This window comes from Dysidea avara, chromosome 9 (genome assembly GCF_963678975.1).
Source record: "Dysidea avara chromosome 9, odDysAvar1.4, whole genome shotgun sequence".
Lineage (NCBI taxonomy): Eukaryota > Metazoa > Porifera > Demospongiae > Dictyoceratida > Dysideidae > Dysidea > Dysidea avara.
In genome coordinates, this window is record NC_089280.1 from 29309282 (window position 1) to 29322438 (window position 13157).

Below are 13157 nucleotides of genomic sequence, written 5' to 3' on the forward strand. Positions count from 1 at the left end.
TTCAAAAAGCACCTCTGCAAATGGCTACAATCCACACATACCAAAAGAAATAAATGGTGCCACGCGCCCCAGTTATATCAAGAAAAGTGAAGTACCCATTATGCTTCTTTGTCGGCTACGTATGTTCAACCCGTTAAACTGCAGTACGAATCAAGAACCGTTTGAAAAGCACCTCTGCTATCAAAATAGCCACTGTGAAAAATACGGACGATTTCCATTACGAAGGGAAGCCATCACGTGCTACCACCAAATCAACACTTCGCTGTCAGCCAAGATGAATGGGACACAAAGGAGAACACTGGGAAGTCCATGAAGAATGCACTGTAAGTACTGCAGTATGCCAAAAGGCACCTGTCGGGCCAAAGCGACGTCGAACAGTGAAATATCAAGCCCATAGCCTTAGCTGTTATTGAGTTACGCTTGTCTGAAGGTATCAGTCAGTCAGTTACTCAGTCAGTCAGTCAGTAGAAAATTCCGTTAAATATATTTTTTTAAATTCCGTAGCAACTTGTTGAAAGCGTTTCGGGTCTATCTAAATACTTGTTTGGGATTAGTTTTACCTAACCAATACTGCCTCATCATCGTCAGGGAAAATTGAGGCTGGTTTTGGGGTGATGTTATCCTGTGGGCCACGCCTACTCCTTTGTGGTCCCTACTATACAGTACTATCGTACTGTATTATATACACTGAAACCTCTATATAGTCACATTGATAGAAAAGGTTGTAAGATTATCAGCATAGAGAAAGTCTTGTAGATGTAGCAAGCAGTGTCAGATTTGGATTACAAAGGGAGTAGGATTATATAATTTTGTAGCTGCTTTGCTAGTCGTAGAGATTTGTAATTATGTGATATGTTGTAGGCTAATCTTAGTATAATGCAAATGGAGTCCCCTGTCAAAGGACGCATGAGGAGGACATATTATGATGGCTTCTCTAGCCAACTTAAACTGCACGAGAAGCAAATTGAGTTGGGAGCTAAAATTGGACATGTTCAGGTATGATAGTATAAAATGTTGTGGTGTGCTCTAACTGGAATATGCATAGATTGATAATCAGTTGCCATTCTCGATTTATCCACAATTGCTCTACCCCTTACCACCACCACCAACTGTGGCCTCAACATGTGGTATGTGTAGTATTGTATTGTGTTTAGTGTTACTATGTATGTGGTAAGTGTGTGTGCGTGTGTGTGTGTGTGTAGTGTAGTGTGTGTGTAGTGTAGTGTGTGTGTAGTGTGTGTGTGTAGTGTGTGTGTGTAGTGTGTGTGTGTAGTGTGTGTGTGTAGTGTGTGTGTGTAGTGTGTGTGTGTGTGTAGTGTGTGTGTGTAGTGTGTGTGTAGTGTGTAGTGTGTGTGTAGTGTGTGTGTGTGTGTAGTGTGTGTGTGTGTGTGTAGTGTGTGTGTAGTGTGTGTGTAGTGTGTGTGTGTGTGTAGTGTGTGTGTAGTGTGTGTGTGTAGTGTGTGTGTGTAGTGTGTGTGTGTGTGTGTAGTGTGTGTGTGTGTGTAGTGTGTGTGTAGTGTGTGTGTAGTGTGTGTGTAGTGTGTGTGTGTGTGTAGTGTGTGTGTGTGTGTAGTGTGTGTGTAGTGTGTGTGTGTAGTGTGTGTGTGTGTGTAGTGTGTGTGTGTGTGTAGTGTGTGTGTGTAGTGTGTGTGTGTAGTGTGTGTGTGTGTGTAGTGTGTGTGTGTGTGTAGTGTGTGTGTGTGTGTAGTGTGTGTGTAGTGTGTGTGTGTGTGTAGTGTGTGTGTGTGTGTAGTGTGTGTAGTGTGTGTAGTGTGTGTGTGTGTGTAGTGTGTGTAGTGTGTGTGTGGTGTGTGTGTGTGTGTGGTGTGTGTGGTGTGTGTGTAGTGTGTGTGTGTGTAGTGTGTGTGTGTAGTGTGTGTGTAGTGTGTAGTGTGTGTGTGTAGTGTGTGTGTGTGTCTGCTTGTGTAGCTATGAGTGTACGTGTGTGTGTCTGTGTGCTAATGTTGCATGTGTTGTGTTACTAAAGCATGACAAATTACATTATACAGTGAAGACGTCTCTTTATCGTAAACAGTTTTTTGTTTTTTTTAAGTGTGCACAGAGATTATTCTCTTGCAATAAAAATGTAATAAGCTAGACTTGCCAGTAACACAAGTTCTTTACTTAACAAAACAAATACTCGTATATGCGTACCATACTTATCCATTTTAAAGCCAGACTCAAGTAAACACTTGAGTCCTAAATAAAGTTGGGTGTGCTATTGTAATACGATACAAGGTCTTGTACAAGATCACAATAGCTTACAAGAATTACTACAACTAATAAAACTGGTGACTTGTCAAACTGATGTCAACAGTAGCCACTACAAAGACATACAAGATTTTTTATAAGAAATAAACTCCCAGCTGTCAATATGGATATACAGTAGCTATAATATACCAGTATTGAGAATTCATTAAGATTTAATTCATTGCTTTCAAATTTTTGAAGCAAACATATTGACTAGAACGTTGGGTAGCCCAGTGGTCAATTTAACTTTTTACATGTTTTTTTCATCACAGAACCTAAGCCGTTTGTTGAAGCAAGTGTGATAATCAGAAGAAGTGATAAAGTGTCTATGGCCCACATCCAGTAAGCCTACACATCAGTAACAACAACACTGTCATGTGATCTTCATCCAGTTATGTTGGACTACTGATACAGGAGATGGCAGTCAATGTAGACCTCGGCTTCTTGCTCAGTATCATCAGCTTCTTTACCATCCATAACAGCCAATACCACTTGGTAGTGTGAACATGTTAATGTGGACACTTGACAACATCTACATAACTAGACACTTAGTTAAGATCCCTTAGTAAATTAACTGACTTGCAAAATCAGAACACTGATACACATATACTATTGGTTGGTCCTAAGGTGTCCATATTACACTGGAACCTGTTTATATGGACACTTGAGGACACCTACATTCCAGACACTTAAATATGGTCCCAAAGTATCCCTTTAGTGTGTAAACTGACCTGGAATACCAGTACATCCCAGAGTGTCCATATTGCACAAATTCTACTAAATCTATATCCATCTTTGTGATATGGTGCAGGGTGAGTATGTGGTGTCAAACAAGAAGGAAGCATTGCTACCACTTAAGGACTATACATCATCTGGTGTAAGTTGATAACATGACTCATGTAACAATTATTCATTGTCATTTACAAATAGAAAACCATCACTGACATCCGATACTTCTTCACACTTATTCACTTTTCACCTGTCAAAGTTAGCACAATGAATCTCATTGTCTTACATAGTTTATCAATTCTTCTTGTGCAGATTCGTTTGAGCTTTAACATTCGTAGCTATGGTAAAAACATTGAACCAGAGGAAGACACTGTTGCCAAGCAGGCATTAAATGTGTTACTACACTCACTGGGTGTTGTCGTGACCTCATTTCAAGACACTGAGATGAAGTGAGAACTGTAGCTGCACCAAATAATGTTTAATGGTCTTTTTGTGTAGGTATGCATTTCTACACTTGGAGTATCGGCAGGTTACACTGCAGAGATTAAAGGATATTGTTGTAAAGCATTACACAGCCCAGGTGATGTGGTAGTGAAATTGTGGAAGTGTTTATCTTAACTGTGCATGTCATCAACAGACGTTTTATCAGATTTATTCACTCATTTTTGGCCTTGACATGTTGGGAAACCCTGTCTCCGTGGTGAAGGGCGTTGCTGGTGGTGCTATAGATTTGTTCTATGAGCCCTACAAGGTATACACACACACATGCACGCACACGCACGCATGCACAGCACACACGCACACATACATACACACACACTCAAAGCTACAACCAGTATAATATAATATCAATATTGATAGGGAGTGATATTGGGTGGAGATGAGTTTCTACAAGGACTAGGCATAGGTTTGAAGAGTTTCCTAGGAGGCACAGTAGGTATGTATATTTGAGCACATATTCCATCAATCCTCTACTGACATGTACTGCAGGTGGCATAGCTGGAGCTGGTGCTAAAGTCACCGGTGCAGTTGGTGATGTGTTTGCCAAGTTGACATTTGATGAAGAGTTCATTGACCGACGACAACAACAGAAATCTGCCCCTCCAAGATTTGGCTCCAAATTTACTGGCTTTGCTAAGGTAAACCTGAGAATGAAACTATGTAGTAAAACTACTAACTTTTATGTTTGTTTGTTTTTTCACAACAGAATATCTTCCAAGGAGTGACGGGTGTAGTTACGCAACCAGTGAAAGGTTGTAGCTATTATTATAATTTTTATGTTCACCCCATATACTACTTAGGTGTGATGGAGGAAGGTGTTGTAGGGTTAGCTAAAGGAATGGGTAAAGGAGTAGTTGGGCTGGTCTTGAGGCCAACTGGAGGACTGATTGATTTGGCCAGTGGTGGTCTGGATACTGTTCGAAGGTCTTCATATCATCGTTACTAGTAGAACATACGTTATTGGTCATATGTATAGGACTACATCACTAAATAATGTTCAACTTGTCCAGCTGAGACCACCAAGGTTTATTGGCAAAGATGGGGTAGCCTACAAATGACCAAACAGTTACTATAGTGATGTATACATCTTACAGGTACTGACTCCATATTCTTCCAAAAAGGCATATGGCAGTGCTCTCCTTGTGGTGGGTGCTTAATGAACAAGGTGTGACATATCTCAGTATGCATGTATTAGGCACTGGAGGACACAGATTACAACAATGACTGCTATTCTGCCCATCTCAAGATCTCCCCTAATCCTATAACTGTGTTACTGATCACTGACATGTTAGCCTATAAATCTCAGTTCTTCTATCTCTAGCATGCTGTTATCCACACAGGAGAATACTGGTTGTACAGAAGGCTAGAGTATTGGAAGGATGGAATATCTTATGGGAAGTGTTGCACAGCAAAGTGTCAGGTGTGGGTCTTAGTGGAGTAACCCTTGAAGCTAAGTATAAATCAAAACGTTCCGGGGTATGTTGAAACAATACCATTGAGTTGTTATGTAACAGTATGTCTGTATGTGTGTATACATGTTACTGTATCAATACTACAGTTCGATAAGCTTCAACAATTACAGTCTAAAAACAAGGAACGATATGAACTACCAAACTCTCAACTGGCTAGGGTAAGGAGAAGCTAGTGTTACTGGTCAGTGTCATTATATCTGATACTGTAGGAAGCATTTGACTTGATCAAAGAAACAGTGACATACCAATAATGACATTATATATATATCTGCAATGCTGCAATTAATTTTAGTCTCATAAATTATAATCTTTAATATCAATTTATTCCCAGACATTTTTCTGTGTATGACTGTTAGTATATGTACTCTTTAGTGAAATAGTCACCTTGCTATCATCTCAATACCAAAGAATCTGACCTCTGAGAAGAAATTGAGTTGATATATCATTCTAGGATAACGTGTGATAGATCAGATCATGTAAAGGATAAATCCACACAACAGCAACCAAGCTGTATAAAAGGGGTGCAGCCTTCAAAAAGCCTTGGTGAAAAAGTTTGAAATCAAAAGTATGGTGGCCATGAAATGGTTGCAATGATGTTGATGATAACATAGGCGGTGGAGACAGGAGGGCCATGCTCCCCCACTTTTATGGGACAATGTTTGCAAGATAAGATCGAGATACTCTAATAGAACAGTCGGGATATAAATACTCTTAAGTCTCATAGAGCAGTGTAGTAAGCTATACTTATACTGTATTCAGAGGAGCAGTGTAGTAAGCTATACTAAGTATAGCTTACTACATGCACTGCTCCTCTGAATACTGTGACTGCTCTATGAGACTTATACTGTATTCAGAGGAGCAGTGTAGTAAGCTATACTTATAAGTATAGCTTACTACACTGCTCCTCTGAATACTGTGACTACTCTATGAGACTTAAAAGAGTATTTAATCCCGACTGTTCTATTAGAGTATCTCGATCTTTTCTTGCAAACATTGTCCCATAAAAGTGGGGGGGGGGGCATGGCCCTCCTGTCTCCACCGCCTATGTTATCATCAACATCATTGCAACCATTTCATGGCCACCATACTTTTGATTTCAAACTTTTTCACCAAGGCTGCATGCCCTCCACCAAATATATCTCCTTATTTATAACTACATGTGCATATAGCTAATTGCCCTCCTCCAAATATATCTCCTTATTTATAACTACATGTGCGTAGCTAATTAGCTACGCACATGCATGTAGTTATAAGTAAGGAGATACATTTGGTGGAGGGCATGCAGCTATTGCCAGCAGGTATGACTCTTTTTTTTTGGTCTTCAGCTTATAGCTGGCCTGGCCCCCTCCTCTTTGGCCTGCTCCGCCGCCCCTGAATGATAATTAATAATGTAATTAATGATCATCACCATCATTGTGGCTGTCACCTTTAATTTGCTTTGACAACTTTTCACCCGGGTTTTTTAAATTAAAGGCAGCAGTCGCAACACCCTTTTATACAGTTTTGCATGGATTTCACTTATTTTTGTATTTTAATTATATACCCCATGCAAAGCCAACCATAAACTGTTAGTTTGTGTGTGTACTGGTTGATATTCAGCTAGACATATTTTGAGCCAAAAAAAAGGTATAAAACCGGTACCTTAGCATGTAAAAAGTGACTGGATCTGGGAAAACTGGTCATATCATCTGGTTTGCAATTTGGTTTTTACCAAGAATACAAAGCTACATGAATAAACTCAAATTTCACAATCAAGACTTGAGTGGTCTGGTTTTGCTGGCTCCACACCCCCAACACCCACCCCTTTTGGAGCTTGCCTGACCATATATGGTTTTAAAATGATCCATAATGGTGGGAAACTTAGCTGTTGGCTACTTGTACAGTGGAAGGCAAACTAGGAATTGGTGTAAAATATGTGGTACACAGCTTCAACCACAACAGTATACACTATGCTTAAAACTGACATTTCTCGATACTTTTAAATAGGCGATAAGACTGGTTTTTCCAGACTCTAGTACTGGGTCACAAAATATGGAAGGTGAACTGGATGACTTAATATAGAGCAACTAAGAGTTCTTATGTTATATAGCTTATGATATTGTAGCTTATAATAATTTATGTCTGAACATAGATGTTTTAATGTATCACTTGGTATGGTACAGTTTGTAATCACGTACCTATTAGTATATTATTCATGTAAGTGGATTCCTAGACTTTCTAAAGTTGATGTTGTTACTGTAGATCTGACAAGGTACCTTCCCTGTTTGGACTAGTTGAAAAGAGTTACCTAGCTAATTGTTATGCATTTATACTAGAAGTCACATTGGTTTGAGATTAAAGTATAATGGGCCGGGAATGTTATTTTAGATCGTGTAAGTGCTCTACTGTTTATGATAGCTAATATGGACACCTTCAAATATGGGCTATCACTTTTAATGGACTGACATATATTTGTTTGGTTTTGGTTGAGACTCACCAGCTGATCATGAGGGCCTTCAGGGTACTCATCCCACCACCATGATGAATATGAGTTAGTTATTAGGGCTCTGTGTGTGGTATTGCCGAAAACCATTATTTGGTATATCTTAAGTATTAGCTACTAAATATGTATATAGTCATTGTTCTTGAATGGATACTGTACAACATGTGACTGCATGGAGTTTGAAGAAGAAAAAAAACAACAATCCAAATTGCTCATTAGAAGTTTCAAGATACAATTAATGGTTTTAAAGAATTCAAGTCAGCATGAGTTGCCAAGGATAGCAAGCAAGCATATGAAATTTACACAAAAGATGCATCAATCTATTACCTTTCAGACCACTTCCAGTACTTGTAGCTGCTTGTAGAAGAGTTTCCTGCCAAGTTGGATGAGTGAAGTAGTAATAATAATAATGAGTGCTCACAAAGGGGTGGGGTGGGCAAGAGATAGACTTCAAATGAAAGCAGACCATGATTATTGAAGTCAAGATACAAGATTACAGGGCTGTGCCGGCTTATTAGTGGCTGATATGCAGCAAAATCAACAGAAAAAGTTTGGCCAACATTATCAGGCCATCCACCAGTAAACCACTCAGGCATGCATTCTTGTTAAGCCAGGCCCTTCACAAGAGAAACTGCGCATGCCATTCAAGCTCTCCACACCATCCAGAAAAGACGCCTGTTATAAACCAGCCTTGAGTAGCTTGAGAGTCACAGTTTGAGGGTCAAAACTAGTGTAGATATCCACTGGTGGTGTTAGTTTGATTTCAGCTACCTGATGTGTGATTTGGATTAGTTTTAATCAAAAAATAATGTTGAATAGGAATGGTATTTTGTTTGTGGCAAGGAAAAAAACATTTTATCTATTCTGTAAACGCACAGTTTAATTTATTTTGATGCTACAGCATCAAAATTATTTGATTCTCAATAAAGCAAAGTGCCAGTATAGATTCTCTGATAGTAATAGTTCGAGTTAGGTCACCTTTCCTGTATACGGCAATGTATCTGTATAATGTTATCAGTGAACAAAGGAAAGGCATGTGGCCAAACCTTAACCCAAACTATTTATTGCTATCAGAGAAGCTCATCATGTACACTTTGCTTTATCATGAACCACGGTAGTGGTTCATAACAGAGTTGAAACCGGGTCGGGTCATCCGGGTCACATTTTCTCCGGGTCGGACCTAGTCTCGCGCTCTAAGGTAGGGTCCGCAACGCGAAAAATCCATATCCTCCAATCAACTATCTAACTATTGTCATGTGTTAGGCTAAGTGTAACTTGAATAACACCAGCGTGGCAGCCAAGTTTGTCACTTTCTTCTGGTAGAAAACGATACAAATGTCTTAAAATCACGTGATTTTTCGTTCCAGCAGTTCGTAGGGTTCTTTGTATGCCACGATATTCACTCTCAACATTGTTCAAGTAGTCTATCATCAACTCAAAGTATTGGTGGTTTGATTTTATTGGTCAGTTTACGGTGGCAGCACGATCTGTGCGGCTTTTTGGCGACATACAAAATGTTTCTTGCACTGGAGCACAGGACAAGCAGAGCAGCAACTGCGCCGTGGGTCAGCAATGACCAGTACTAGGTAAAGTACCTGCATGAGGAGTATGGTTATAACTGAAGCTTGCTAGCCATCTGGCTGAGCCATCTATATGCTGAAATTCGGCCAAATTGCCGCGATTTTTGCAAACAAATACCAGAATGGTTAATACATCAGTGAGACAGTCTCCAACAGCAAGGATACGAAGCTTATAAACACCTAACAATACGGCTATCTCCTCCAGTAAACGCATAGAGCAATCCAATGCATGAAATAGGCACTCACGTGATCGATATTCAAATCTCGGAAAATACAGCCATAATGACATTAAAATCACTTGGAATCAAGTGACAATCAGTTTGTGTGCATTAGGTTCAACATCTCGATTAGCCCAGCAGTATGAGACTCTCCCTATGATGCCATCACAGCATAAAACACACCGGCACTGGCCCAGACCACGCCTGAGTAAACAATTAACACAAATATTTACAAAAGGAGCACACTGCATGGTTCCTATTCAGAAATGAAAGCAATTTCATGGGTATTTCCGCGTTTTGAATTTCGATCACGTGAGTGCTTATTTCATGCATTGGATTGCTCTATACGTTTACTGGGCAAGATAGCCGTATTGTTAGGTGTTTATAAGCTTCGTATCCTTGCTGTTGGAGACTGTCTCACTGATGTATTAACCATTCTGGTATTTGTTTGCAAAAATCGCGTCAATTTGGCCGAATTTCAGCATATAGATGGCTCAGCCAGATGGCTAACAAGCTTCAATTATAACCATACTCCTCATGCAGGTACTTTACCTAGTACTGGTCATTGCTGACCCACGGCGCAGTTGCTGCTCTGCCTGTCCTGTGCTCCAGAGCAAGAAACATTTTGTCTGTTGTCAAAAAGCTGCACAGATCGTGCTGCCACCGTAAACTGACCAATAAAATCAAACCACCAATACTTTGAGTTGATGATAGGCTACTTGGACAATGTTGAGAGTGAATATCGTGGCATACGAAGAACCCTACGAACTGCTGGAACGAAAAATCACGTGATTTTAAGACATTTGTATCGTTTTCTACCAGACGAAAGTGGCAAACTTGGCTGCCACGCTGGTGTTATTCAAGTTACACTTAGCCTAACACATGACAATAGTTAGATAGTTGATTGGAGGATATGGATTTTTCGCGTTGCGGACCCTATCTAAGGGTCGGGCGCACGAGACTAGTTCCGACCCAGTAGCTACGCCGGTGGAACCATAACCCACTGACTGATTTTAAATTATAAATTTACCGGCTTAGTTATCACATAACTCTTAGTTATCACATAACTCTTAGTTATCACATAACTACTCGTTTAATTACTCAACGCGAATCGTACGCTGAAACGTAGTCTCGCTCACTCGAGACTACCTGAAACATAGCTCTTATCGCACGCCTCGGCTCAAGGGGTGGCCAACGTCTTGGGACACTCGTACACTATCTGAGAAATCCAATTATAAATCCATAGAAATCCATGAAATATTTATTGAAATAGTACAGAAATACGTTTTGAAATATTTAAATATTGGGACTCTCGTACACAATTTAGAAGTTTGCATGGGCGGCTGGCGACCCCTTGCCTCGGCTTTAATTAATGTGAGTCAGTGGGTCATCCGGGTCAGCAGTAGTGACCCGGTTTCAACGCTGGTTCATAATATAGATCACCTAGCTATATATCAGAATCCTAATAGAACACTCAACTAAACACCACCTTAGAAATCTCTTCCAACCTCAAAAGAAGCCTTAGAAGTTAATTTGGAAGAAGTTTAGGTCCACTAGCAAAGATGAAGTCTAATTTTTCAAAGCAATGAGATTTGCCATTTTGTTCATCTACTTCAGTATTTTTTTCCACAGCTGCAAAATGTGAGTACTTTTTGGGAATAAAGACTACATAACTTTCTTTCCTATGTCTTTCTTCATGTCCATGACCTATTTCTAAATGCATATTGCAATGCTAACATCCACTTTCAAGCAAATAATTATGCTTCTTGTAGGTTTACTTTGCCATTATCTTCCAACTTTGTCTCTGCAAGAGAAACCAAATGTGTTAACTAATAAGTATCTTCATTTGGAAACCTTATATCAATTCATTACTTATAATACTTTAACCACGGCACAGTATATTAAGTTCATACCAGAGCAACAATGTTGTGTAGCTATACATAATTTTGGAAAATCACCCATATGGGTGCATTTGACCATAGACTAGCTCTCTCTATAATCTATGATTTGACACCTAAAATATTTAATGATCAAATTGCAAACTATATAGTGCAAATCTGCTTGTTGATGGCTTTAAGCCATTCTCAATACATTAAGTTACAAGAAAATTCTTAAAATAATTTCAAACTTTGCCCTGCTCTTATTAGCAACCCCGGCCAGTAAATATGAAAATTCTAATTATTTTACATGCCATCCATATGGCGATTTTTCGTCACATTTTTTTATTTCCCGGGATGACCAGCACCCCTTGCCACCACCCTCAGCACCAGATGGTAAGATGCTGGACAAAGACGTTTTAGATTAATCTGAAGGAAGCACCTGACCTTCAGATGTTGTAAGGTCAAGTACCTCAATCACTACTGGGCTGCCACAGATGGATCTAGCTCCACGTAGGCAGGTTAGCTACAGTAGACCGCAGCAAGGAAAAACTAATGCACCTATCAATGTATTGCCCCACCACCCCCTTCAGGCACATGTGGGGCTATAGTGGGGATTTGACACAGCCGAATGTCAAATGCCCCATAGTAGGGCAAACTTATCGTGTCAAATCCCCACTGTTGGCCCCAGTTGCAACACGGGGATTTACTCGGGATTTGGATTTGACATAGCCTAGAAAGTTTCAACAAAAAATACTTGGGCACTTAATGAACGATTGTCAAAAGCCCTATAGTGGGGCAGCAGTTTCGTGTCAATTCCCCCTGTAAAGCCCCACTTATGCCCGAGGGGGGAAGGGGGTGGTGGGGCAACACATTGATAGGTGCATAATGGAGCACTGCAGCCAAGACATCATGCACCGAGCTATAGGGGAATTCAGTGCAGTGAGTCAGGGGCGGATCCAGAGTTTGGAAAGAGGGGGGGCACCTTGCTGAAAAAAGTTGAAGAGCAAAAAAAAAAAAGGTCACAACAATAATAGCTAGTTATCCTTTACCAAATATAATTATTATATCACGTATGTTATGTAAAATAAAATCCTTATTTATAGCTTCATAGGTAAGCTACACTGCCTCATGAACATTGTGACTGCTTTATTAAAGTAATTGCCTGCTCTATTAGAGTATCTCGATCTTGTATGCAATTTCTTGAGGGGGGGAGGGGGGCATTTGCCCCAAATGCCCCATCCTGGATCCGCCATTGTGAGTGGACAGCATAGTTTATGGTGTAATTATGTAACAAATTTTCTATTTTTGTACGTAGGTTTAGGGGGCTTTTTTTGTTTGTTTAACCTTGCTGTGCCCACATAGATCTCTTTAAAGAGTCTGGCTGTGGTCACATGAGGCCGAGGTCTCACCGTAATGTACTTGTTTCCTCATTTCACGATAATGATGGTTCTCTCTCTCTCTGTTCCCTCTTCCCGGAGAGCAGGGAACAGACTACGCATACTACCTATAATTAAGGGAAAACAGTGGCAGATCTAGGATTTTTAAAAGGGGGTTTCTGAAAGTTGACATAGCTGAATAAGGAATCTGATAACATTTCTCCAGAAAATTTTGAGATTTTAGAAGCTCTGAAATTGGATTTTAGGCTACTGGTAGTTAGCAATTGCAATAAATCCAATGCTTTAAACTGTAAATACTATAGCTAACTATAGGGCAAAGATTGTAACTATAAGCTGTAGCTTTGATTGTTCTATTAGAGTATTTCGATCGTTTTTAATGCAGTGGGGGATGAAAAGTGAAGTGTTGCTGAGGATTTAATAGCTATGAATCGTGTTAGTTAAGTACAACTACATGCATGCTACTGAAATACAGTGGTATATAGTTGTTTATAACAAATTGTCAGTACAACAATGTTTACGTACGTATTTAGGCTGCCACTGACGGCTAGATCCGCCACTGGAAAAGGGGATTGTCATCAACATCGATCAGCACCCTGAAGTGTCCAATACCTCAGGACGATCATCCTGGCATTGTTCATCAGAAAGTTG

General features: G+C 39.9%; 1 protein-coding gene across 1 annotated transcript in view; it reads left to right on the forward strand.

Annotated features, from left to right (window-relative positions):
- LOC136265612 (intermembrane lipid transfer protein VPS13A-like) overlaps window positions 1-5284 on the forward strand; it is a 53732-nt gene extending 48448 nt beyond the window's left edge. Inside the window, exons 87-105 of the mRNA XM_066060498.1 lie at window positions 862-996; window positions 1046-1127; window positions 2523-2592; window positions 2643-2745; window positions 3062-3127; window positions 3181-3237; window positions 3292-3428; window positions 3478-3559; window positions 3617-3730; window positions 3841-3916; window positions 3970-4118; window positions 4187-4232; window positions 4281-4404; window positions 4457-4523; window positions 4575-4625; window positions 4676-4767; window positions 4821-4956; window positions 5039-5110; window positions 5162-5284. Coding sequence (XP_065916570.1) covers window positions 862-996; window positions 1046-1127; window positions 2523-2592; window positions 2643-2745; window positions 3062-3127; window positions 3181-3237; window positions 3292-3428; window positions 3478-3559; window positions 3617-3730; window positions 3841-3916; window positions 3970-4118; window positions 4187-4232; window positions 4281-4404; window positions 4457-4523; window positions 4575-4625; window positions 4676-4767; window positions 4821-4956; window positions 5039-5110; window positions 5162-5203 — 1701 coding nt within the window. The 3' untranslated portion in view covers window positions 5204-5284. The remainder of the gene's footprint in view (window positions 1-861; window positions 997-1045; window positions 1128-2522; window positions 2593-2642; window positions 2746-3061; window positions 3128-3180; window positions 3238-3291; window positions 3429-3477; window positions 3560-3616; window positions 3731-3840; window positions 3917-3969; window positions 4119-4186; window positions 4233-4280; window positions 4405-4456; window positions 4524-4574; window positions 4626-4675; window positions 4768-4820; window positions 4957-5038; window positions 5111-5161) is intronic.
- The last annotated feature ends 7873 nt before the right edge of the window (window positions 5285-13157 follow it).